The 26,823-nt window shown below is 46.1% G+C and overlaps 3 protein-coding genes across 9 annotated transcripts in view; 1 reads left to right on the top strand and 2 right to left on the bottom strand.

Moving 5' to 3' along the window:
* LOC143214563 (armadillo repeat-containing protein 3) overlaps positions 1–1,300 on the bottom strand; it is a 4,318-nt gene extending 3,018 nt beyond the window's left edge. Inside the window, exons 1-4 of the mRNA XM_076435777.1 lie at positions 1,257–1,300; positions 869–1,171; positions 354–678; positions 11–259 (exon numbers count right to left, since the gene is read on the bottom strand). Of these exons, the coding sequence (XP_076291892.1) occupies positions 11–259; positions 354–678; positions 869–1,171; positions 1,257–1,300 (921 nt within the window). The remainder of the gene's footprint in view (positions 1–10; positions 260–353; positions 679–868; positions 1,172–1,256) is intronic.
* Gli (carboxyl ester lipase-like protein Gli) lies at positions 1,124–17,004 on the bottom strand. Of its 7 annotated transcripts, none has more exons than XM_076434253.1 (18): positions 16,649–16,997; positions 15,865–16,138; positions 13,741–14,120; positions 11,328–13,042; positions 10,853–11,251; positions 10,399–10,770; positions 10,168–10,316; positions 9,506–9,654; positions 9,252–9,405; positions 8,730–9,029; positions 6,329–6,636; positions 4,416–5,574; positions 4,103–4,293; positions 3,847–4,033; positions 3,608–3,713; positions 3,339–3,534; positions 3,092–3,207; positions 1,128–2,514 (listed from the first exon to the last, which is right to left on the bottom strand). In XM_076434253.1, exons 11-18 carry the CDS (start codon positions 6,590–6,592, stop codon positions 2,145–2,147), a joined length of 2,589 nt encoding a protein of 862 aa, XP_076290368.1. In that variant the 5' UTR covers positions 6,593–6,636; positions 8,730–9,029; positions 9,252–9,405; positions 9,506–9,654; positions 10,168–10,316; positions 10,399–10,770; positions 10,853–11,251; positions 11,328–13,042; positions 13,741–14,120; positions 15,865–16,138; positions 16,649–16,997; the 3' UTR covers positions 1,128–2,144. The 7 variants fall into 7 exon arrangements, with proteins under 7 accessions (XP_076290373.1, XP_076290368.1, XP_076290371.1 ...); XM_076434259.1 differs by adding an exon at positions 2,872–2,900 and having other exon boundaries at positions 2,339–2,514; positions 8,730–9,405; positions 16,649–17,004; XM_076434256.1 differs by lacking the exon at positions 9,252–9,405.
* Bib (MIP channel family protein big brain) lies at positions 10,414–26,823 on the top strand. Its single transcript, XM_076434272.1, has 4 exons — positions 10,414–11,787; positions 12,906–13,032; positions 22,685–22,892; positions 24,056–26,823. The coding sequence occupies exons 1-4, from the start codon at positions 11,478–11,480 to the stop codon at positions 25,196–25,198; spliced, it is 1,788 nt and encodes a 595-aa protein (XP_076290387.1). The 5' UTR covers positions 10,414–11,477; the 3' UTR covers positions 25,199–26,823.

The raw sequence follows: 26,823 nt of genomic DNA, 5'->3' as shown, positions 1-26,823 counted from the left end.
ATGTAATTCAAGAAATAAAAATTCTATTTTCACGCTTCAAGGTGTATGTAGCCCCTTCAATATTACAGGACCACACACAATCCTGTCTTACATCTAGGAACCTTAGCAAAGCTTGGAGACCATTCGATAGCCTGAAAATCTCCTGCAGCGGTTCATCTCGGTTCCTGTTCACTATATTGGCTATTACATTCAGAGCTAGCCTTTGGATCTGAAGATAGGGCGAGTTGAATAGGTCGTACACAAGGCTCAAATTAAAGTTCTGAAGGGATGAAAGAAGCATGTTAACGAGGAACGCAACAGACACGTTAAAGAAATGTTAAAAATCCTCTGTTTAACTGTTCATCCCAGTACACCTTTGTCTCCATGACCTCTTTCGATCCGACGGGATCCTGCAACAAGTTGTACAGGATCTGCAAGTTGTTCCTCTTGACATCCGGGTCAGGCGACTGAAGCTTTTCGAATAGAAACTGGAGCTGCGGACACATTTTCAACAGTTGTGCCAGGCCGAACAGGTCGGCCGAGATTTCCGCTAATATCCAGGAAGAAAATTCCTGCATGAACAGGTCCTTGTCGGAGATCAGCACTTTGGCGAAGTAACAGATATAGTAATTGCTCTCCACTAAAAAGTTGCGCACGTTGGGAATGAGTATCATTTCTGCCAATAGCTTCGCTGCAAATCTATGTAAATAATAAATGATGGCTCGGTTAACAATATATTTACGGTGCACTTAAATCGACTATTTTGTATTGGTTTATAAAAATAACGAGAATGTGTCTATCCAAGTTTCTGAATAATATATACCAAAAAAAAAAATAATAAATTAGTTGAATGCGACCCGTAAACCTAGTGTTAAAAATAAAACGAAACCTTCGGATAAATAAATCTTCGTGTTCGATCAACGGGATCACGCTCTCCACGATGTCGAGATCGAACAATACTTCTAAATTCTCTTTGGTTTTGCTGCCGTATTTGGAAAGAGCGGCGGCCGCCGCCAAAAGCACAGGTTGTTCTTGGCATTTCAGGAGCAGTATCGCTGTTCCAGGGTACTTTACTTCCAGACGAAGAGGATCGAAGTTGTACTTGCTCTGCTCCTCGCGGTCTACGCGCTCTTTTCCTCTCACCGAACGTTTCTGTTTCGAGAAACAACCAGACTGTAAAGGAGAAGAGTAACTAGCGTACGACAATCATTACTTCCGCTTTTTTCGGTCCCATGTTTCTTCGTTTAATGTCAGAAAAATTGTTTACATTGCGTCACGTGATAAACAGTATGTGCACAATGAACGTGGCCGCGATCAACATATCTAAACGATATAAACTGTAAAAAACTTACTCAACGGTGTTCTTTGATATTAAAATACTTGCGACGTGTACTTCGTGTGAATCTTAAAAAATATATAAAATCTCTCGCACGGTATAATAACGTGTGTATACATATACATATATATTTAATTGTATATAATTCGATTGTGCGTGTTACTGGACGCTTGAAACTTATACGTCTAAATGAACGGTGTCGACGGTGAGAATGAGATCGATTTGACTACAACTACGCGGGTCCTCTAATAATACTACGCACGTAGCTGTGTACAAATTATTCATATTTGTACATGAAAAATGCATTCGTTTCGTTGCAGTAAAGTAATGTGTCTTAGCTTACGCTATTGTAAAATATATTACTATTACATGTTGCTATCTCGCGAATGGTTATTCGTATATCCTACAAGGCACAACGTCGATCCTTATAAACCTAAAATCGGTATAAAAATGGTATAAAGTAAGTGCAGTGGCTCGCGTAATTAATCAAGTAGCCTTTAAAACAGAATAAGTTGTAGAAAGCAATTTTAGCAAAATTTTCTTTGCGCGTCATCTGATCTCAAGAACTCTCAAGTCGGTTGATTCAATTTTAACACTAGTATTTAAAAAGTTATTCCGATTAAAAGATACTTGATCGGTCACTGTATATCGATGTATGTACATTACAAATACAACAACGTTTTTATGGACGGATGAAATATTTAGCTGAATCTTCTAACAGTAATAAAATTCAGTCGTCACGCGCCGTCACCCGTCTTCGACGGAAAGTGGTTCTCTGCGCTTCGCGCATTATTATCTCAAATAAATAAGAAACCTGCGAATGGGAATTTTATACAGCTGTTTGCGGGACACCCTGAACAAGGTGTGTTTTGCTTTTGCGTAACGAGGTCTGGCTCAGCGCTTTATTCATCTTGGGATGGCCGTTCGGCGAACTGGTAACGAATCCCTCGGAGCGCATATCTTTCAGCGAGATGTTCGAGTTGCTTCTGAGCGAGGGAGTCGAGCTAAACTTCCTATTCTGCGTTAGTCGATCCTGAATCTTTGCCTCGTTCTGCCGTGTGACTCTAGACCTCAATGGCGGCGCGTCCCGATACTCGTACACGTTCTCCTTGGAGGAGCGAGTTAGATTCTCGATTCCCTCCGAGGGTTCGTCGTCTCGAACCATCAGGATGTCCCCGCTATAGTAGTGATCAGATTGTCTAAAAACACCCAGCATCAAAACAACTATTAGTATCTTGCTTCGGGCAAACGTATTACAAAATCGAGTACCGTTCTTCAATTCCACTTACAATCGGGGTCCGAAAGAGTTATGGAACTCATTATTAGACCGGGGATTTTATGCATTTACGAAACAAAATAATTAAGTGAGAGTAACGAATTATTTGAGGTAGAAACAAATTTATATCTGGCTCTTGTTTCTTGCAATTGTTGCAGACAATGTGTATTTCGCATAAAGATCCGCAGTCTACTTATTATTATGAATTCTTAGAACAGTGAGAATTTCGAAAGTGTGCACAAGTGCTTGAATACTACATGACAGGTGCAGTTGTAGTTACCTGCGTACACTCTGGCAGCCTTGGTTTTGCTGCGTGAATAGTAAGCAGAGATACCGTTGAATTAGTAAATGGAATTCTATGAGTGTTAAGTCTACGGTTTAAGTAGATGTAAAACCAGAACCATGTCCCGCATGCTCTACAACTAGATTATCGGGTAGCAAGCCCTACCAGAGCCTGGAGTAGTCGTCATATGGGTTTGGTTCTGTTTACCTTTCCTTACCTTTTGGCGTTACGCCAAAGCATGCAGCACACCACGGATAGCACGATCAGCAGCAGACACGCTGTGGAGACTGACCAGAAGGCGATTTGCAATGGCTGCTTTGGTTCCCACCAGTACTGTAATTTCATTCTTATTTTTATTCGTGTGAAGTGTAACTCATGTGACAGAGGAATTGGTGAGAAAGGTATTTTATCTTACATTTTTCTTGATTACAATTAGCCATTATAGCAAACGAGCATGATCTCACCTCGGTAACCGGTGGATACGTAGGCACCAAGCGACCAATAACAGTGGGCAGGTACATAGACCAAAAAGCGCTCTCCGTTTGCCTATAATTCAGCAGAATCGAGCTGTTGAAGGTGGTGTTTATATTCAAATACCGCAATTGTCCCTGTCTGGCGACTTCCATGTGCAATCCCAAAATTTGTGACGGTGTAGGATTTCTGGAAGAAAGCAATGTGATCTCTACACTATACTGGACTACAACGCGTTTTATAAGCCACATGGAACACGTACCCGAACGTTGCAAAATTTGAATACGCCTTCATAAAGAAGTGACTCATATTGCGATCGTTATCGGTCCACATGTCTCGTTTCAGTTTCCATTTCTGGGGGAAGAATTCTATAAAATTGTATTTCGTTGTTAGAAAATTATCCGGACAAGTTTCTTAAGGTGCGGCAGCACTAGCAAGTAACGTGTAACATGTTTTGCTAGTGTATTCGCACCTTTAGGCTGCATTACATCGCATACACACCAACATCCATGAATGGCGCTCCTGTGAGCCAAAGGAGTTCAGTGTCGTGAGGTACCCTTCGCCACTGTGGCAGTTTCAACGCTTCTATAGTTGTGTTTAATACGTACAAGAATGTAGGCACATGCTGTTCCACCAGAAGTTTCGCTACTTTATCAAACGGTGCCACATAATGGAAGTCAGACAACAGCTAAAAAGATAGGATCATTAATTATTCCTATTAAAACGCGCTCTCACGGCTACAGTACAGTTAGCTTACATTCACATACTGATCGCGAATGTGCGTAACGTTATTAGGATCCGGCCAGTAAGTATACATGTATTTGATAGCTTCGTATACACCCTGCGGGTTCAAAGTGTAATTATACTGGAGCACGAGTTCCCAGAGCTTTTGGTCGAACGATTCTGGATCTATGGTGTACTGGTTCTTTGCCAGTGTGGCGTTGTTATCTGAAATAACGAAAATATTAATACACTGCCAACGCACGTATTTTGTAGCAGAGTTGGGCATTATTCGTCAATCGAAACAACTTTTCCCCATCTCTGCTTTGTACTCGCTACTTGTTACTCACACAGTATGTACGATGCCTCTTGCGTCGTCACGCCAGCCATGTATGCCAAATTACGTTTGTACCTGTGCTTTCTGATGCTGTCCTCTGGCGTTTCGGTGAAAAAGTGCCAGTCTGATGTTCTCCAGTCTTCGTAGAGATTATCGCTGGGCACTGTGAAATTGAGGTCGTACACGGGTGCCCACGGGAACATTCCAACGTGCGGCTTCAGCTGGGAGTTACCCAGCTCGAGGAAGCTTCGTCCGTCTTTCAAGCATTGAATCAATTTCCAGCTGCTCTCTATGCTACAGCCCAGCATTTCAGCATATACTCTGGATGTGTTTTGAGCCCTATATTTGTCCATTATAACTGCCCAGTCCGCTAACGGGGAACCCGACTGAGCAATTACTTTCGAGACCATGTCTCTCGTTCTAGGAGCAATCATAAGCAATCCGGCGCTAGCAGCACCAGCGCCTGGACCAAAAAGCGTGATCGCGTCGGGATCGCCGTTGAAAGCCCGAATATTATCGTGCACCCATCTTAACGCCATCGCTTGGTCCAAGAGCCCATAGTTCCCAGGACTGTTCTCATCTCCGGTGCTCAGGAACCCCAACGCGCCCAACCGATAATTAATGGACACCACTACAACATTGTAAAATGCTGCCAACATGTGGCCAGGAAACAAATTACTAGCTCCATGAGTAAATTCTCCACCGTGGATATAAAGCATCACAGCATACGGTTGAGGTACGCCAGAACCGCTGTACGGTGTGAACACATTTAGGTATAGACAGTCTTCGTCCACGTCTTTGACTCCTTTAGTGGCGCCAGTATATGCGCTCGGCTGGGGACACGCCGGTCCCCAATCGACGGCTTGTAGCAGTTGCCAACCTCTGTGAGGTCTGGGAGGCCTGAAACGCCCCTCCCTCGTAGGTGGCATGGCATACGGAATGCCCAGAAATACATTGACAGTCTTCGTGACTCTCTCTACCGGCAGACTGTAAGGCCTGTGTCTTGCTTGTGGGTCGTCGTACAGGTAAACTTTGAATCCTTGCACTTGGCCATAGGCAGTGGTAACAAGGACGTCTCTGTCCAGGGTTTTTGAGTCGGACCGTTCCCTACCCTGAAGGTCCTCCCGCCAACCTCCCAGTATTCCAGGCAGTGGTAGTCTCGACGTGGTATCCTGAAAACAATAACAATCTGTATAGGATGTTCCAAGCAACTGGGACAAGGTATGTCTTCGAAATTGATCAAATTGGCATTGAACACTTTTTTAAAGCTCTTCCGATGAAGTTTCTTTGATTTCTAAGGGGCTAATCTGGTACCATTAATTTTTTTATGATACAAAGCTCAACCCAGTCTTTTTATTGATATTTTGCCAAGGCATTGTAGGACAAATGCAATGACCTATATATGGGAGTCCAGGTTTATGCATGTAGATTATAAAATCGGGGTCAAACGACTCTTTGAAACATACTGTACATTTATCTCGGGAAAGATCGCGGTAGGCTGCGGACGTACTTACTGGCTGCGATTTTCGATCGCATGCAACACACACTGATCTCGCTCGCTCCAATGCGACCGAACCGCTCTTGCGACAGCGCATTGGGACAAACGAGGTATCGCTCGTGTTCGATCGTAACCGCAGATCAATTTTGTATTTTCGCGGGACGACGCCTATCGCTTCAATTTGTCTGAAGGTGTTAGAAGAGCAGTTGAAACTTCAAACGCGTTGGATCAAGCGAGACGAGCGTCATCGCGCCACGCGATCGAAAATCGTATCCAGCGCAGCATAACATTTACTCATGGGAGTGACCCAGTATGCGAGCGCTTCGCGTGTCATCGATTCCGAGGCGTGTCAATGCAACGTCCTCGCGGAAACGAGTTCACAATGATCACCTGGAGGATTTTCTACGGGCGTTTTGTGCACAACTCACCTCGAAATGGTACCGGTCGTCCGGTAGTCTCGGTGGTTCTTTGTAAACAGGGTCCAGGTAACTGGGACGGTACCCGTACCTCCTATCCTTGTAAATATAGGTGTCGGTCCTGTGATCGGGCCCGTTAGGGGGCACATAGACACCGTCTCGGCCATAATACCGGCTGCCGAGTGATATTTGTTCTTGACACAGCACGGCAGACGCGAGGAACCACAGGGAAAAACAGACGCGAACGATCGGCCAGCGCAGTCTGTACACGGCCATCTTACCGCGTGCTATGCCGTCCCGTGCTACGGACCTCCGTTTCACTGAAACCAGAAAGAGAGAGAAAACGGTGGGGGACAGGTGGGGTATGTCCGTGTGCGGCCGCAGAGAGAACGGACGCGTGACACATTCACATAAACACGATCGCGCTCGCGCTCAAACCGGGGAACTCGGTCTCGACGAGAAACTCACCGCAAACTGGGGAAAAGGGAAAGGCGATACGAAAGTAAAATCCTACACGTAGACGACGCGCGTCGTACGTACGTATGTACGTTCATTGAGGAACTGCAACGAGTTCCTCGCAAAAGGTTAGATCACCAGGAACGTGTTTTCCACGAGGAGAAACACGACCGAACGGTACCCAGCGCAGTCGTTTCGAAATCGACGATGGTCACGAACGGCACGCGAACGGGCCAACACCCTGCTCGTGGTCCGTCACGATTGAAAACGACCGTTTCGCTCACCGTGGCCTGTACCCGTCGATTCAAAACACCGTTTAACCCTTGCGCAGTCAACCAAAATGTACATATACTCCCGCTCATAAGTCTTAGGACACCTCTGGTTTTTAGTAAAACTCTGGTATTTCGTATAGACTATGAACCTTTAACTGTATTAACTACATAATATAAATACATATAATGATAATGATCCAAAACCATTCTGTATTTACCATGCTTGCAGAGATTCTCATTATAAGACTATAAATTAATATATTAGCGAGTAAAGAATGGACATTCAGTGAAATTTTGTAATATTTTTTAGAGGAACTTTAACAAATTGTTGAAAGAAATACAGTAAATGGGTACCGGGTTGACTACACAAGGGTTAATTATGTCGTTTCTTTCACTTTTTCGTTTCTTTAATGCTGTCACGGTTGCGTAATCGTTGTTGACCTAGCCCAGGGGTCGGCAACCTGCGGCTCGCGAGCCACATGCGGCTCTTTGGATGTGAAGCTGCGGCTCTTTAGTTTCATACGCAAATATTATTTATTTTATAAAAAAAAAACATTTAAAAATCGTTCTGAACTGATTAACAAAGATTAGGCACCGATTCTATCTCTCAGCCACTTGTACTCGCTTTTCACCGCACCCCTCCCCCGTGACACGAGTCGTCACTGTCGTCAGTTCGTCGGAAGCTCTCGAATGACGCCGTCGTCGGATATTTCTATGTAGGTTTTAATTCGCTTTCGACGCCAGACGATTTGGCGTCTTCACCAGTGCTTTGGCTGTGACTTATAGTTTGTTGTTTCAAGTAAAAGAATTAGAAGCGAATTATCTTCTCAAAGTTATGTATGTATTTACATATATACAATATACATATATATTATCTAATTTGTTGTGAAAAACACTACTTATATATGAATAAACAGATATTCTTTCTTATGAATAAATAGATTCGTTTTTTTTTATCAAAAAACTTTATTTATGCGAGTACTATTTATTGTTGGCAAGAAAAAATTTTGTGGCTCTTTCAAAACTTTGAAATTTTGTAAATTGTAATTTTTGACTCTTCCGACTCAAAAGCTTGCCGACCCCTGACCTAGCCAGTTCTTCGTCGAAGGTGGTTTTACATTTAGAAAAATATAAGGAAACTGTTGCTAATATACCTGCTGGTTTTTTAATAATGTTTCATAAGGGCAGTGTAAACGATTTTTAGGTGGCCCCTTGCGTAGGCAACCAGGATGTATTGCATAAATGTTGACTTTAAAACTATAAATCAATGTACAGTAGTGTCCAAAGGGATGTTCGGAACGATTTTGTGATATGTATGTTGTATGTTCAGAAGAAAATAGGAAATTATTAAAGGACATGTGATGAATGCACGCCTGCGTAAACGATTGTCTACACACAGGGGCACACAAAAAACTATCGTTGACGGATGGAAAATTTAAACTCTGACGTTCACTGCCACTTATCGACGATTTGTAAACCATAAATAGATGTAGCACTGCCGAATGAATGGATATTCGTAACGATTTTATGTTTAGGAAAATATAGAAAATTAGGTAAAGGAATGCTTACTTGAATATAAACCGGTTGCCTGCGCACAGAGGCAAGTAAGGAGAGTTCCGTTAATAGATTAACAACGGATTTAACAATTTGGGAAAATTTTAACTCTGGAATTCACTGTAACTTACCGATGAGTCGTAGTATCGATCGATGATCTCGTTGGCACGTTAACCAGAGTTTCGATGCGTCATTTTAACGGGAAAAGCGTTTCCAGCGAATCGTCCAAGGGAAAACGTTGCTCGGTGCAACGTTTCGTGGCCACTGAACGGTAATGTACCACTCGCGTGCCGCGTGCAAATACACGCTGCGATCGGCCGCCCACTCGCCAGTAAGTATAGCTGCGATGTGATCGAGGAGCGTGATCCACGGGTGCTTGCGATCGGCGAAGTATGTCGTCGCGTGAATGGATGAGTCGGTGTGCCGACGCTCTATCCGGTGCAGAAAATGTTACTAATTAGTCCTTCTAATTAGCCCTTCGCTCGAACCGGATCGAATGCATTGAACAAACACTATGAATCGTATTCTTCGGAAATCGGTGGAAATCTAGTTTGTAGAACACCGTGCACTTCTGTACACTACCGTCAGTACGTTAACAGTTTTACAGAGATTACTGGTGTGAGCAACGGGCACGCTTATCGGAATGAGTATACCTGGTGAGATTAGAACAGTGATGCTCATCGCATTGGTATGAGAGTTCTTTGTCCTGCGTGTTCCGGACGTTTATCATTTATTGAACTAACGAATTAAATGATTGTAGGTGGACTGGCCATGGTTTGGATTGCCGGAGCGAAAAGAAAGACGAACCTGACGATGCATGAATTATTTGAAATAAAGCAGATGTTATATTTCATGTAATAATCGATGTTAATAAATAACTGTACTTAAAAAAATTTTTATAACCAACTTTAAGTGTGCAAAGGAAGGGAAGATCCGTTTTCTGAGTAAGAACATTTCTCTGTCTGCCGCACTCATGTTTCCATTCCGGCTGTCCTTACTGCACGCGCAGCTGTCCTCTTGGCTCCTGGATCGTTTGAAGAGGAAGATGACGGCAAGCTGAAATTACACGAGAAGAGTTAATAGACAGCTGAGAAATTTAAATTAATAGGAACGTTTGTTCTCAACGTAACAAAACTCTTCTCCGTTTCGTTTCCCCGAGACTGTCGGTGCGAAAACCAGAATTTGCTTCGCGCGAGCGCAAAATGATTTGTCAACTCTTCGCGATCTGTTCGATCTCTTAAGTTTCCTAATTGTAAGCAATCTTTTCGCCGTCCTTCGGGAAAGGACGTCCAAGTAGCCGGTTAGATTTACGATGTCTGCGAGGCGAGTGCAAAGGGTTAAAAATGTAAATTGATTTACCGATCGGTGAAAAGCAGAAGTAACGCGACAAGCGGTGAAACTTGACGAGAACAGACGCTCCCAAGAATTTCTGGAGTCCAACCGGCGCGGTAGCAGGCCAAAGCAAACAGTTTTTTGCCGGTGGTCGGCGTCGGGATCTCCCCCGCGCGAGTTCTCCAATTTACAGCAATTGCTGGATTTATTAGCCGTTCCCCGCTCGACTTTACTTACATGGCCGCGCGTGTACAGTCCCAGTAAAGAACCGAGCGGAGTTTAATTACACGCTATCCCCTTGGAATCGTCACGGTCCGAGCACCGGGGTCTCGGTTCTGGCAACCGAGAAGCGCGGAAAGAAAGGTCGCTGAATCGTCTCTGGAAAACTTGAAAAATACCAAGTTAGTATCTGTGTTATCCAAAACCATACATCAGCACAATTCAGATCAGTTTGTAAAAGTCAATTACCATAGTCCGCGTGCTATACAAAAGAAATCCTTTTGTCACCCGTCAGGAACATTTTCGATGAAAGCGTTCGTTTTTGTCGGAGGCAGGTTTGTGATTCGACGAGAAACGCAAATTTCCTGAACTCGATTGAATCGCGCCTCTGTCCTTGTCCGACGTTCGCGGAAAGTTGATTTAAATGAGCGCTATTATGCTCGTTGTTCGTGTCCTGTGGTGCGTACATCCCCCTTTTATGGGAACTTCGACAGTGGAGTGGTCTTTGAACGCGTGGGAATAAGAACGTCGACGTAATTGCCATCTTCGAGACGGCCAGCGTGTTCGATTGTTCGTTTAACAAATGAGATGAGATACAAGTTTGTGTCCTTTCCAGTCTATCTGAAATCAAGTATTGGCTTACCGACAGACCTACATATGTAGATGTAACTTATTTTATGACATGAACATTTTTGAATTCTACCGATTTTACGAGAACGGCTGGCGACGGTGGATTACTTTGCGGCGGTGGATGCGTGAACAATGACTCGAACCCGGGTTTTCACGGTTTTGGATCTGCGAGTGTGCCGGGTCTAGGGTATCAAGGGAGGGGCGACGCATCCCCGACACGTGGTCGGGTTCCTCGGGCTCTGCAGGCGTGCAGGCGTGCAAAGCAAGGCACAGATGCACCGGTGGTCGAAGGGTGGGGGCGTTGCGGCGGTGGCGGAGCGGCTCGATGGGGATGGGGCCCCACTTGTTTCGTCGTAGCCGTAAGGTCGGCTTGTCACTCGAGAGTGCGTTGCCATTCCGGCAACATCGGTCGTGTTCGTTCGCCAGGGTCCTTTCCCGTGCCTCTCAGCCGCGAACCGCCACTCGAGAGACTCTAGAACGAAACAGTGTGTTTATTTCTTCCGACTTTCCACGATTTTCGGAGTGTCCGGTATATTGTCACGGTTTACCGAGGGTGCGACGGGACCAGTGATACAGTTACGAAGAATGCTCTGACGATCTCCGAACGCTGAACGATACCGATACAATTGTTCGACGCGTTGAAGAAGGTCTAGAGTTTTTTGTTAGTTCGTCGGAAAAGAGAGCAACGTGCAGAGACCATGGCAACAGAAACGCTGTCACGCGAGCTCGACGCGCACATTGTCACCCTGCTGACGAGGATCTCCGCGTTGAAGGAGAACAACGCGGACGTAACCGAGCGGAAAGCACCGATGTCGATCGAGGCGCGCAGCCTCGAGCTCTGGAGAGCGGTCGCCGTCGAGTGCTTCGCTACTTTCCTCTTCAGCCTGGTGGTTTCCGGCGCGGCCGCGTCCTCCGCCGTCTCCGGTAGCGGACTATCCGTCCTTGCCACCGCTGTCGCCTCCGGGTTCGCCATCGCCGCAATTTCTCTCATCTTCGGACACATCAGCGGTGAGTAACCAACCCCCCCTTCATTTAACCCTTTGCACTCGAAGCTACTCTAACGTCAAAACCAAGATGGTTCATCCGATCTAGAATATCAACGGTTCTACATGATTTTTATGATGTTGAATACGTGAAATTGACCCTGGTTTTATTCATTCATTCAGTACTTTAATTTAAAATAATGTATTGAACAAAAACAGTTTTAGTGACGTAAATAGAGGCTTGAATGTTGGCCTGACAATTTCTAGGAGCACCTCGGAGTCGTCATTCAAGCACAATCGAATCTCCATAAATAATGTCGTTCTTTCCCCACGCCTTGAACAATCTGAGAGAGCACGGGATACCACCTGTGCCAATGTTCTAATCGCTCACAGACTCGTGAGAATGTCAAACAGAATCTACAAAATACTTCCGCAATCCTTTGCGAGCGAGGATTTTTTGAAATACTAAGAACATGTGCCTCAATGAACTAGAATGTACTGATGTAAAGTCCTGATGTCATCCATTCGTCCTCAAAGGGTTAATTGATGAAATATCCTTTGAAATAGAACAGCTTTTTAAACCGACATTAAAAGCCCACATGAATCGCTTGAATGGTTCGGGAAGGTTCAAAGTAGTTGTGGCAGTCTGTTTCTGTAGTACTCAGAAACGTAAACGCTATAAACGACATTATTTGTAGAGCAACGGTATCGGTTAACGACGCCAGGACGAGTCTTCTGATGGAAATGTGTTGGAGATCGCAATTGTCGCGTTCGCAGCCGGCCGTGATGGCTCGTCTCGATTAGCTCGTTAACCGATTCTAGCAGTCGATGGAAATATAGCCCCTTGGAACGCCGATTCAGCCTTTCCGGCGTGGCATCAGCGATTCGCATATTCGCATATATAAATAGACCTAGTCATTCGTTGGAGAGTTCTATTCGAAATTTTTCGGTCGCTTCTTACAGCCTATTAGCAAGCTTCGAAATTTTTCTTGTGTCCACGCTTGCTCTGTAACAAGGACAAAGTGGAAACGAGAGCAAAGGTGTCCAAAATATTGGACGAGACGTACAGGGGCGAGAATTGTAGCTTTCGACACTCGGAGCCCGTGAACTGATAATAAAACGATAAAACGGTTGTACACGCAGGTGGCCACGTGAATCCAGCTGTCTCGGTGTCTTTCGCTCTCTGCAGAAAGATTTCTCTGCTCCGCGCTGCTCTCTACATCGCTGCACAGTGTGGAGGTGGAATAGCCGGCGCTGCCATGCTTTATGGGTAAGTTCACCTAAAAAAACAAACTGAATTCTTATCGTGTTCCTTTCACGTGTCGCTATTCATACTTATCGCTCAGCGAACACCCTTCGATCGCAATTATACACGAGTTGCTAGACATAAATAACTACCGTCATACAGCGGAAGAACTAAATGAATTTCTTACGACTTCGTGAAATCACCGAAGAGAGAAATAAATTCCTACTTCTTTTAATTATTGCTGACAATTTTTATTTTGCATAAAGATCCGCGGTCTAGTTCGGAATTAGGCACGAGTATATTTCCTGAAAGCTTGGAAAGGACACCGCGTGAAAAATGGCTCGCGCAACGACTCCTTATCGTAAAGAGGTCTCCGGGCGAGAGATAAACGGAACGTTAGGGATTCTTGGACTGCGGTGTGCGGAAGAGACGTCCGATGGCAAAGAAAAAGCGAGATACGCGGTCTCCGAGAGAGCAGCTGCCAGATATGGCAGTCGAGGACTCTTGGCCGCTCCATTTCGTGTAAAAAAACGATCATACATATATTTAGCAGGGTGTCGGCCTCTTCAGCTACTCGATCGAAGCAACAACGTACGCGGAGCGTTTCGAATATTCAAACTTTCGGCGAACAATGCCTAAATTTTTACTTTCAAATAAAGTTTATTCCAATGTCAATGAATGCGATTGTCAAGTATCCTTCAGCTTGTATGAGTGGAAAAGTAACATAATTACATTAGCATTATGCGGTGTCTTGATGATCTTTGGCCGGTGTATAACAAATTTCTCCAAAGTATTATTAATCTGTGGGCCGCTGAAGAATCCGTAATTGGACGATCGAGACCGGTCCCGATCATGTTGCGGAACGAGATCTTCCTCCGAGGATCGGCCCGCGGCTGCGACTCGATTCGTGCACGTGCCGTGGTCCCGCTCGTGCGTCGAATATCGCGAGAGAAAAATGGAGAAAAAGGGGGGCCCTGGGGGGCACGACCGGATCCTCGGCTCTGCCCCCGTTCCTCGTAACACCGACCTCCGGGTGTACCTGCCCACAGTTTGGCTTGTGCTACCATTTATTTCGTTTCTCGCTTCCCTCTGCAACCGTCCGAGCTAACAATCTAAAACAAATGAAAAGAATTTATTAGTCTAGAGGAAATTAGTTGTGGGACGTTTACCCCGTTACAAATTTCAATAAACTTCGAGCGTATGCTGACCGAATATGACTATCTTTGAGTAAACTGCAGAATTGTGGACGTTACGTATTCGTGACGCTTAAAGACACAGAGGGGAGTTCCTTAAAAAAATTAATTTTCTTAAAAACAGTGGAGCTCGCAACGTGGCCTGATGCTACAAATTGAATATATGCTTCACATAGAACAGGATGATTCTGAAAGCGGAAACGTCGAAACTTCGTGAGCCGAGTACAAGGGTTAAAGTCGAAAGGCTTCTCGCGCGAGGTTCCAGATGCTCGATTTAAACAAAAAGAAAAAAGCGGTGGGCTAGCGAGAAGATTAGAGAGAGAGAGAGAGAGAGAGAGAGAGGGGGGGATCGAAGAGCAAGCAAAAGCGAGGAGAATGGGCTGAAAGAGGCACGCGTAATTGGCAGCGGCGAAAGTGGGGTGGGACGTGGGGGGGGGGGGGGAGAAGAAGCTTCTTCGAAGACCGAGCACCTGCCTCGTTCCTCGAGTCCTGCGGCAGGCCACCGCTTCGCAGCTGCCGCAGATGTTTCGTGGACCAAAAAAGATCCGCGAGAAGGTGAGCCCGGAGAGAGAGAGAAGAGAGGGGGCGAGGAGAGGCCGAGGGATCGAGCGTGTGTGCACCAAAGACCAAGATAATGAATACCTATGCATGCCAAGGTGGGACAAGTTTCACGACGCGATCGGCTCGTTGAAGGGGAGGACATGCGGTGATCCGGAGGGACCGGGCAGATGTTTCCCTGCGTTTCCGAGGATCATTGTCCTCCCCCTCCTCCTCCTCAGCTGCTTCCATCTCATTCTCTCCTATACTGTTCCCTGGTCTCCATCCGTACTTTTGGCTCTTGCCATTTGCAACATCGGAATTAACCCATTTGCGTCATTCGTGTACGTGCAAAGTATGTACGCGCTCTATTTTTTCCGGCCGGGGCGTGGACATGAGCAAGAGAAGAAATGCTGGTAGCGAGCGTGTGAAATAATGTTCAAAATCTGGACTTATAGATATATGTATAGACTACCCCTATATAGAACAGTATTTCTATCCTAGCCTGTTATTTCCGTACGGAGAGTATCGTTGAAATTTCGTGGGGTCCCGAATGTATAGGGGCGTGTTACTGTGCACTGCAACCCCCCTGTGATCCGAGTATTCTGGGGTCCGCGAGTATCCGCGCAACCTGCGTGAACCTGTGACCCGCCGCAGGTTCAGTGCACAGGTTACACTGTGACGTTTTGAAGAACAGGTGATCGTACGCGTAAAAATGATCAAAATATTATAGATTAATTTTAAGTTCGACTATGATGTTCGCTAAAGTTAGGACAAAGATTTTACGAATCCAACACTTGGAAAGTAGATTAATCCATTGAACTTTATCTGGTAGATGTTGCAAAACTACTTCCGGTTCCCGGCATTTAAAAATAGATTAAACTGAAATAACTATAAATAAAGATGTTAACGTGTACGGTGGGAAGCGCGCTTGCAATGGGAAACTACGTTCCGCAGGGAGACAGAATTATGCATTCGCGTATCGGGGTTTATATCGCGACAAAAAAAAATAGAAGAGAATGTTTGCCATCGTGGCGAGAACGGACCCAGTCATCCCTTAGAGACGAGAACCACCCTCTGACCACCATACGACCGCACAAAGAGACAACAAGTGCGCGATATGTACCGAAATAATAATCGAACAATGCTCTAGTTAACCGGTCGAGTTCGTCATCCCTCCAAGGATGGAGTTTCTCTCTCTCTGGGGACCAGGGAGGCAAAAAAGACGACTGGTCGGGGCGAGATAGAGAGAGAGAGAGGGTTGGCGCCCATATTCTTGCATCTGTTGCGAACGAGCCGCGGCGGTGCGGCGTTTGTAAAACACGTATCCTTGCGTCGTCGCAGCCGAACGACAGGGGTTGATGCGCTGCCCCCGCTGCGACAGAGCCCGCTCTTGCACCCTGGAATATAAATAAAAAGGGAAATAGAGACGAGAAAAGGGCCCGGAGCCGATAAATCGTAACACTGGGGCGGGATGAGTAACCAGATATTATGGGAGAATCGGAAACCGCGAGAGTCTAACCATCCGTAAAGAATTTACTATCACCGGGCTACAAGATTTTCCCATTACAGATCCGCGCGGGACCCAACGACCAGCCATTCTTTTTTTAGAGCACAGACGATTTTTTAAAGGCCATTTTTCGGGGAGTATATCTGGCGTCACGATTTTCATTCAATGTTCAATAACTCGGCCGAAAAAGATCGTACAGCATCCGTCGATGGCTCGTTTTAAAGCCGAGACGTTTTTTCATGAAGTTACAACACTTTGAACATGGGCAATTTTTGTGAAATATTCTAGAAACTTTTCTGCTCCCGGTGCTTGGTCGTTCTAGCGTTAAGGGAGTAGAAGGATAAATGAAATAAAGCTAGGAGTGGCAGAAAAGAACCGCGATTTTCCGAGACGCGCTCACCGAGATTTCCGGACGAATTAGCCAGAGTTCCATGGGGGAGAAGAACTTGAAGGTATAAACCTATTTGTCAGGGGAGTTTGCCACCACGGACCGAGGAAACAGCTGTGAGGAAGCAGGTGTGTTGTGACGTCGAGCCAGACACGGTGTGCGCGTGGCTCGCCGGATGTCCAGCGAGGCGACAGCCCCGCCGCGCGTTTCCTGCCCTCTCGAATCATTAGCGACGCGTTCTTCTTTCAAAATCACGCCTCCACCCCCTGTATCGGCCGTGTATTCTTTTCCTAAACATTTTTTAAATCAGACAGTCAGTCGAAGCCTTGACTTTTGACTTTCAAGTATTATATTCATACCTCATGAGGTATTATATCATCAGTTTCGTATCCACAAAATTAAAGAAATCTTTAGAATAGAAATTAGAATAGAAATTAGAATAGAAATCTTTTGAAAAACTCCATAACTCTTTGGATCCTGGCTATTTCTCAACAGTCAAATTGACTGTCGAGTGTTCGTCGCTTCTAGAAGTGTCTGTAGAAGCGAGTCTGACATAGGGACACTCATAGCAGGCCAGTAATATCCTAAGCTTCGTGGAGAACCTCTTGATATTGGATTCTTAAGTCCCGCTTTGAATAAGCCGACCTCCTGGATCTCCGTCGGCGGTCAAAGACACATAAACCCACGTTTCATCACGAGGTTTTCGCTTTTCCGACTGGTATTGAGGCTTGAGGTATCCACTCGAATCGCCGAACATCCGAGCCTGCGGGGAAAAGAGTGAGAGAAAACATACAGTTGCCACTCGTTATTAATATTTGCGGAAAGTATTGCACAATTACTATTTCCATTGAAACAGTGCAGTGATGACGGAAAATATTGTCGTGGCACTATCTGAATTCATGTGCAAACACTGGCTAAGAGGAAACTCGAGAGAAAATGGATCGAGTTAGAGAAACGGAGCGAGCATCCGGGATTTTTGCGAGGCAAGCATTATTTCGTTATAAGAGCGAAGCTCGACGAAACGCGGCATGGAAATACATATTCTTTGATTTGGCGCACGGGTAGGCCGCGCTTGGTTCCCTTTATGTATAAGGAGAGAAACTGTTGTTCGACCGAAAATGTAGCGTGAAAGCCAGGTGGGTCAGGTAGAGCCGTTTCAGTAGGAATGCTTTACCTGCTCCACGGAACACCTTTTACCGTCCGCACAAAGAGCCGTCGCGATTTTAGCTTTTACAGCCTCGGCCGTGTTTCCCCTGCCTCTCCTCCGGCTGCTAACGCCACTGTTCCTCTTTCGGTAAGTTATTTCAGGCCTCGGAAAATGCGTCCACCGAGAGAGCTCACGTGTCTTTCCCTCTCCCTCTCTCTCTCTTTCGCTTACTCCGGTTAGTAAAAATAAATTGTCACCCGGCGAAAAAACGGAGAAGCTTTTGGAACACGTGGCCCTACTTTCCCGGGCAGCTCTCAAACCACCGACGCCCGGTGACTCTTCTTAAACTAAATATTTAAGTCGACCGCTGGGAAAATTTACGCCTCTCGCTCGAGCTTCGTGAACCGCAAAAACAACCGCGACGAACCTCTTGTCGATTGAAGATGCTGCTATGAACTCACCGATTGCTGTTTGCAATAAGATGTCCAATGTTAGTGATCCACTGCTGAGGATTTCGTAACAACATCATTCAACAGTATCATAACTGTAATCATAACATAATAGAAGCAAAGCTTAACAATTTTAATAAATTGAGAAGAATACATCAATATTTCGAGACTCCTCTTTAAGTCGCAAATGCATAGAACCCATAGTTTAGTAATTTACCTTCAAAATTCTCATTATGCGACGTCCCGATGCTAAATCTCCCAGTTTCTTTGGACTTTAAAGTTTAGAGGATTCGAGGAAACGTTCGCAGGAGTACTGCACCGTTTCCATCGAGTGTACTCGGGCTTTTTAGGCTGGCCCGTAGATCCGCTTTTGAAGTAGGTAGTAGTTGAAAAACGGTTCTGAATGCGAAGACGTAGAAAGAATCGATGCCGTGGAGGGAAGAAAGGGGGCGGCGGCGGCTGCGGAGCGAATACGGTGCTCCGAGCCGGAGCTAGATGCCAACAGATGGTCTCGCAACCACGTGTTCGTTCTCAAGAATCTCTCGAGCTCCTCGATCGCACGCTGCCCGCGATTAGATGCACGCGCAGCCGCCAGCCTGTTAACGACCAACGTAATTAAGCGCTAGGCTTTTCGAGCAGCGGCGTGTCGACCTTCCTTAAATGGGGATCGAGTCTATTGGTCTTTTAACGGGTCCGAATACTTGACGTTGACGCGTTGACCGTTTGTTCATCGTAGTTGACGGTCTACTTCGATCCTCTGAAATCAGCGTACAAATTAGTCCTGCAGTTACCGTTGCTATTATCGTTACTGCAAAGAGGCCGTATGCAACAGTGTCGGACGAGAGTTTGCAAGAACGGGACACGAGCCCAGATTTCTGTAACCGTGACGATAGTTCGCGAGGCTATTCCAGGATGAAAAGATCCTATTGACCTGTTAAGGCAGAAGAGAGATGAGCCAGCTGTCCGTAGATCATAGCGTCGGATCCTTCTCCTCCGACGGATTCTATATGTATAAATCGCAGTCCGATGTCGGCGACGGTGGCAGCGTGGCTTTCTACGGGGAAACACGTGCCGGCCACATGTTGCACAAAAGGAATATCCAGGCGGCCCCGTGGTCCTGTTCCTTTCGAGCATCGCTGCTGCGGCTTACAAAAGCAACCTTCGGAGCCCATAAATGATTCCCTTTCGGCCAGAGGATCGAACGCGGACCGGCCCGGCAGATGTTTTCCGCCTTCGTAGACACACATCGATCCGTTACGAACGGTGGATCATCCAGACACCGGTGCATTGGGGAAAAAAAGCGGAACGGAAATTTACGAGCCGCCCAAAAATTCCCGGACGCGATCCGACTATTCACTCAGCCGCCCCGAATTCTTCTCGTTGTAAACTCTCTCTGACTCTCCTACAATGGGAAGAAAGAATGAAAATCCGCATTCAACTACAACATCATCGTTGACTGTCACGCGAATTTTATGCATTTCACACAAGTTTCGTCTATTTCAATCATACACGTGATCGGTATTATTAATGACAACTCATTAAAGTTATTAAGAAAAGGAATGAATATCTACCTATCTTCTGAAAGTAACGCAGACAGTTTTAATATTGTTAGTTATCGGTGATTATCGAACAAGAAAAGTTCGTGGTTTCCGGTAGATTTCGAATAGAATTTGGGTTACTCTCCGCCGAGATCTCGCAAGGCTTATTATCGGTTGCTCTTCAAGCAGACGGAGCCAGAGAATCGCTCGTGGGTGTACGAGCTTCCTGCTGCCTTTCTTCGGCCGTTTCCTCCCGTTCAGAAAAGGGAATAGAATCCTGATCCGACCTGCTTTCAAAGCGAGTCCTTCCCCCTCCCCCCCTGCTTTGTCGCTTCGTATTTCTTTCCTTCCACGGGCGGCGGGGCTCTCGTGCAGGAAACGCGCAAGGTACCCGTGAAAAATCCTCGGAATCGGTTCCAGAGCCTTGAAATATGAGTTTCAAGAATTTCAACAAAATCTTACAGGCAGATACAGGCCAGCTGGAATTAATAATTAAGTTGAAAACATAAAAGCAAAACGCCTTACAGAAGTGAGAAGATTTATTTGTGAGAAGAATTTGCTTAAACTTTTATAATTCCAATCATTGTAAAATAGAAAACCAGTCATTTGACCGTGTTAGGTTTAGTGTTGAGAGAATTTTTGCATCACTAGGTTTACATCTGATTGTGAAACATGTCCTATAAAATAATAACATGAAAATTTTTGAAATGATTCCACCTGTTTTATGGAAACGGTCCGCTGTGCGGCGTAAGGGGTACCCGTGCATCTGGGAACCTGTTACACGAATCCTGGACCAGAGGTAGCGTATATGCAGTTTCGCATGGGCATCCGATACCCCCGGCGATTGTTTCGCTGGTGTTTTCTCACGTTTTGCAGCGCAGCGCGTCGGCAAGAACTGAGAACTGAGAACCGAGGACCGAGAGATCCGCGTGATCAGTCGATCGGAAGACCGTTTAATCCCTCGTGCACTTGACTCGAGAGCGAGCACCGCGTGCAACCTGTGCCCCATATTCGCACCGAGGCGAGGGGAGCCGGTAAACAGCCCCCGGGGGGATTACACGATGCTTTTAAATAAATTTCAATTCGGGGTGGAGAGCGGTCATGTCGGTTGCGGTGCGCGCCTCTGTCGTGTTTAATGAGCTATTGATATCGGGTGCTCCAACCCCTGTCTGTGATATGGACCCCGTTCGACACCCCCTCGCTTCTCAGCACACCCCTGGTTCCCGTCGAGGAAAACCGCCACATGCGATTACACGGCGATCGGAGATCCACGAACGATTCCATTATAAAGTCTTGCCCTCTGGGAAAGTTCAGATGCGCGATTAAGGGAGTCCGACGCTACTCGATAGCTAAATGACCACCTTTCAGTCGGATCACTTCGACACGGTTCGATGGACGTGTACTAACACGTTTCACAGCGAATCGTGCACTCGTTTACGAGCAGTTTAAACGTGCAGATACATTAGCAAGCAACTTCCGACATTTCTTGCATGAGCGACTCTCATGCCGTGTGTAGATACATCTTAGACAGTTGAACTGGCTTGGTAGACATTATCTTAACCTTCGGACAGCGAATCTTAACATTCTTACAACTAATATGTAATTAACGTTTCCAGTGCCACATCGGTCATATATGATCGACAAAATTTTAGTTTGCACAAACTTGATGTATCCGATTAATGTATTATTTCTAATTTATCGAAGGCATAAGAGAAAGAAGGAAACTCCTGCTAGGTTTCTATTTCTTAGTATTGGTGTAGTCTACAGATAAATGAATATCTCCGTACGATCATCGTAAATCCAGTTCAGCCATGCTGCCATTGTTACGTATGCACACGACAATGAGCGAGGGTGAAAGCGAATAAAATCTCGCTTATCATGGTATAGACTCGCGAAAGGAACTCTCCTTTCTTCTGGCGTGGGTCCACCCTCGTTCTCCACGGACGACGCGCAGTTAATCCCAATTGTGTGGTCATGATCTGCATTTCTGATTCCATCAATTCGGTGTCTCTCTCGTGACGCGATTGCGCCGTTAACGTTAACGGGAGCAGAGGGGCCCACGGGTCTCTCATTTGCATCGATCCGAAGGGAGAGCTTTTGATCGTGCGACACGACCGTGATCTTTGCCCGTTTAGAGAGAAGATCAGCCGGTAATCCGACATCGGAGAGATGTTTCCGCACAGGTGTGTGGTCCTTTGATAGCTCGAGGGGCTCGAGGATCGAGGAAGAACCGAAGTAGTGGCGCTCCGATCACTGAAATTGCACGTGGGACTTCAAAACCGCGAAGATAGGAAACTCAGCGGCTTTGCTTGTTTATAACAATCTCATAAAAATATGCGTTGAACCTATAAAATACAACATCGATGAATATCGTAGAAAATGTTCGTTATTGGGTTAACATAAGGGTTAACTGACCAACAAAGTCTTAAATATTCTGCGGCAGGCTGGAGCCCGCTCTTAGGCTATCGGTGAACTCATCACGGTCAACGCAAGTGGCGCAACGGGTCACGTGCCTGTGACCCCATAAGATTGCCATAGGCGAGAAAATTAACGGGGTTTTATGCAAAGGAAACAGAGGGGGTTGTGGTTGCACCGGCTAATATAAACATTACTCTGCGGGGACCGGATCGCCACGGGGTGTCGGGAGTTGGTGTCGCTTTCAATGGGAAAATCATCTGTGCATTGTGTCGTGGACAGCGTAGTTGTCGCAAAACGACGCCATATGCGTCGCTCAGTGATATCTCGAGGCCAATCGATAATCCTCTCCGCGAGTTGCTGCTCAACTTTTAGATGAGCCGCAATCGAGTTTCGACTGTATAGTATACGGAGTGTGCTAAATAAATTGTTACAAGCCCATATCCTGCAATTAGAGTATAATTGAATTATAAATATATACAACTTGTTTCTGTTACAGAGTGACCATACCATCGAACACGCAAACTTTGACATCACCCGGCCGATTGAACGGAGCCATCGAGAGGCTCCTCGTGGAGCTAGCGTTGTCCGTGCTGATCGTTCTCGCTCACTTTACCTCAGAGTCTGCGAAAACGCTGCCAATGTCCATCTCCTCGAAACCAGCTGGCGTGTTGGCCGCAGCATACACGGCGGCCACCTTAGTTTCGGTGAGTGAAACCTTGCCCTCGAACGCGTTCCACTGAAAAGAAATCGTGTTTGGCCTTAAATGGTATTCATCGAGGACTTGTTCCCGAAAAATTTGTTCAACTATATTGAACGCTTTAGATACCTACTCCATACTTACTCCACGCTAAGTATGCGATTGCGCGCACACGCATCATGATGCGAACGAGTTAATGAAAATGCAAAGAAAGAATAATCGAGATGAAAAATCGGAATAAACCCTTAACGAGTAGCGTAGGTGTTTTAGAGGTTGGACGTATTAATTGGATAAAAAGTAAATTGAGAGTCGGTACCCGGATACCCGGCTATTGCTGCAAGGGCTAACGAGGCCCAGGGTTATCTTTTCGAAGCCCGAAACCACGAGATCCCCACCGGAATCCCGTGATAGCGGCCACCTTTCCCCCGTTCCTCTGGACTAACCGGTCTATCCGAGGCGTCTCTCTCTCGATCTCTTTCGAATCGGACCCACGTCCGTGTCTTTAAAGAGCACCTGCGCTCTACGAACAGGCCAGACGGGGGGTGGGAGAGTGCAAGAGGGGGCTCCGGGGGCAGAGAAAGACGCGGCGGAGAGAGAGAAAAAAGAAGCAAGAACTCGATCTCGATGCCACCTGCTCCGGACAGTGTGTGTACAATGCAACCCGTAAAAAGAAGCGCGAAACTACTGCGCCGAAACGCTTGCACCCGACGCTCCGGTGTCCTCGGAGTATCCGATGACGACTTCCGACCCGGTGGAGTATCGCCTAAACTCCGGTGACATCGATTAATCTATCATGTAACCAGGAATCGTGGCTCGCTTCCTCGATCGTTAGCTAGTGGAGCAAAAGCGGAGCAGCGCTGATCCTCCTAATCCATTCGAAACCGATGACGCAACGAATAGTCGAACCTTTTTTTACCTCTTCCTGGTAACCGAAGATGTTGCGGTTGCTTCATTGACCGAGACGACACGTTGTTGGCTATTTTCATAGAATAGGTGGAATTAATCTGAAGAGTTGAAAATAGGTCTATCCTCTAGCTTGAACTCAATACGCTGGACAGTGTACAAACCTTTACGATAGTATAAATACCGCGTGCTCTTTTTTAAGCTAACATATTTTAGGAGTTCTAGGCTAATTCGAGCAGGATAATCATTCGATCCATTCTGTTTCAGAGCCCCTTCCTGAATCCAGCGAGAGCCCTGGGTCCGGCGTTCGTCAGCAACCGATGGGACAACCACTGGGTGTTCTGGGTGGGTCCGTTGTCGGGTAGCGCAGTTGCCGCGTTGCTACACGAGTACGTATTGAACGCTAAACGGTCCAGAGACTCGCGGGACATTGACGACGGGGACAATTCATCGATGAGATCCGACGAGGACACCTACGACGATCTGGACAAGCCCACGGGTCCGAAGTTCCCTAGCGCGTACGCCACCTACCGTCCTGTAGCAGGGGCCGCTTCTTCGTCCATCTACAGCGCGCCGCCCACAGCATTGGAACGCGTTGAATCGATTTACGGTGGCACCAAATCCTTGTACTGCAAATCGCCGCCGTTGACACGTGCCAACTTGAATCGTTCGCAGAGCGTGTATGCGAAATCGACTACTGGGACCAAGGATGGCCTAATGATTCCAAAGCCAGGTCCGTTGGTACCAGCTCAGAGCTTGTACCCGATCAGAATAGGGCAGACAGCAGCGTCCCAAAACTCGAGAGAAGGTCAACCACCGCAAGGCGCGCCCGGTGGCCCGGTTCAGACCACCCAGAACCACAACAGCACCAATCAGAACATGCAGAACCAGCTACAACAGTGCACCCAGAGCATCTACGGGATCAGGGGGATCTCAACCAGCCTAAGCACCCGAGAGAACGGGATCTACGGCGTGTCCACCGGGTCTAGTATATACGGGCGCGCTCCTGTCCCTCCGCCGGCCAGCCAGAGCCCACCATCGGGTTCCAGTGGACAGAACTCGGGACAAAATCATCACCAACAGCAGCAACAGCAACAGCAACAACAACAACAGCAGCAACAACAGCCGCAGCAGTTGACTGTCAATACTGAAAACACAGCTAATTCTAGGAGACCGGAAAGCATGTACGGTCACATTTCCAGGCGCAGCGACGATTCCGCGTATGGCAGTTACCAAGGCTCCACCAGAGGGAACTACGGGAAAGTACCCGGCCCTCCGGGCCCGCCGGGTCCACCCACCGGACCCCCAGGCCCCCCACAATACCGAGACCAAGGCAGACCCAGCCCTGCTGGACCCTTGCAACAGAGCCAACAAAACTTCCAAAGGAACTCACCGAATCCGCAGTACTGACTATAAATGCGACCTTGTCGGTGGACTAAGACTGGCAGCCGTCGATGAGGCGTTGATTGATGAGACGGTTCCGGACTGTGCGATCGCAAACGGTCGCTCTGGCTTGGAACGTTCTGATAGGATGAGCCTTGCTAAGTAAGAAGCATCTACGTGTGCCATTTTTCTATATGTGATGAGAGAAGGAGATACAGTATTCGTTCCGAGAATGGACCAACCTCGGGCCTGAAAATGATCGCTTATGGTGTGGGGACTATGGGTCAACAAGAGAGATTGTGTGTGTGTGTACATGGTATAAGCGACATTTCGATTCCAAGGTTTTTACAAACATCGAGACATTACTGTAAATCCTTACCGTTGGAACGTGTCGGAACGCGGAGGACATCTATTGGCGACCGTGCGAATATGTTTGATGATGTTTCGCACACAGGAACTTTTGGTCACTTTAGAACGGTAACTTATTGCTGTTCGTCGAGCCGATCGTTTCGGACCTGAAACCAAAAGTCTACCATAAACATTTATTCCATTGAGATTCGTCGCGATTACACGTGAAATTCGACGGCACTACTTTACGATTATTCTTCGCTCGAGTCGGACGAACTATCTTCGATCCTTGACACGTTCACTGCCGATCCACTGGCTATCCTTGTCGATATATTCGTCATTCATAAGGTACTAAAAAGAAAACAAAAATTGAATTTCTTTATCACGTGATATTTTCACTATTTTGTGTTTCACTTATTTTTGTTTTAAATGTATAATCCGCAGTCTAATTGTAAGGCAAGTGGTTATTCGATTAAATTACTTTGATTTCGTGGTGACTGTTCGGCATTCGGCAGTCAACGCGTCGAATGATCGATATGCAATTTCGATTCACGAACGCCAACGGAACGTTTCCCGCCCGAATTCACGCGGGAAATTTGAAATGTGAACGTGAGGGAAGTCGTTACGTGTCTTCCAAGATGGCTGACGAACGAGTGATCTCAAATTGCGATCGTGATTCGAATTGCAACGAAACAATTTGGTTTACCCGACTTGATCGAAAGATGGTACCTGAATCGACGATTCAGACTAACTAGATTCGTAAATGGTGTATTGTCATAAGACTGATCTCGCACAATCATTTTGTTAAATAGATCAATTACCTTTTTATATACTGGTAGTAGTCATACGCATCGAATGTTCGTCATTAGAGAATATCGTAGAACAGTTTATAGTTTATACAATCTCGATTGAATGAGACCGAAAGTTTTCGCGACTTCCGAAAGTAAAATTTACGATATAGGTACCTTGTGTGCTAGGGCCGTATCATTTACAGAGATGTACTCTGGTATTTGATAGGAATATTAAGAAAGCGAGTTATCAAAACGCGAACGTGTTGCGAAGTTTGCTAATCGATAAACCCACGAGAACAAGTGTTTTGTACATATTATATATATTAAACTTTGTATTTATTATTTTTTATCGTAGCTATATAGCGTAGATTACAATTACTGTTGCGTTCGTGTATGCAAGTACGTAAACAGACAAGTTCGACAATAAACGAATCGATGAAAGCGACTTAGAAAATACACAAAAATATGGTTTCCTAATTACTTGATAAAATACATACGAAAATTGCTTCAATA

The sequence above is a fragment of the Lasioglossum baleicum genome, chromosome 12 (assembly GCF_051020765.1).
Source record: "Lasioglossum baleicum chromosome 12, iyLasBale1, whole genome shotgun sequence".
Taxonomy (NCBI): domain Eukaryota; kingdom Metazoa; phylum Arthropoda; class Insecta; order Hymenoptera; family Halictidae; genus Lasioglossum; species Lasioglossum baleicum.
This window is presented reverse-complemented; position numbering and strand designations above follow the sequence as displayed.

Bases quoted from the DNA above. Each gene is read 5' to 3' on its own strand.
- Bib (XM_076434272.1), top strand. From the start codon at position 11,478: ATGGCAACAGAAACGCTGTCACGCGAGCTCGACGCGCACATTGTCACC. The intron at 11,788-12,905 runs GTGAGTAACCAA...TTGTACACGCAG, and splicing joins CATCTTCGGACACATCAGCG to GTGGCCACGTGAATCCAGCT. The intron at 22,893-24,055 runs GTGAGTGAAACC...ATTCTGTTTCAG, and splicing joins CGGCGGCCACCTTAGTTTCG to AGCCCCTTCCTGAATCCAGC.
- Gli (XM_076434255.1), bottom strand. From the start codon at position 6,592: ATGGCCGTGTACAGACTGCGCTGGCCGATCGTTCGCGTCTGTTTTTCC. The intron at 5,575-6,328 runs GTGAGTTGTGCA...TATTGTTTTCAG, and splicing joins ACGACCGGTACCATTTCGAG to GATACCACGTCGAGACTACC. The intron at 4,034-4,102 runs GTAAGCTAACTG...CTATCTTTTTAG, and splicing joins TTCGCGATCAGTATGTGAAT to CTGTTGTCTGACTTCCATTA.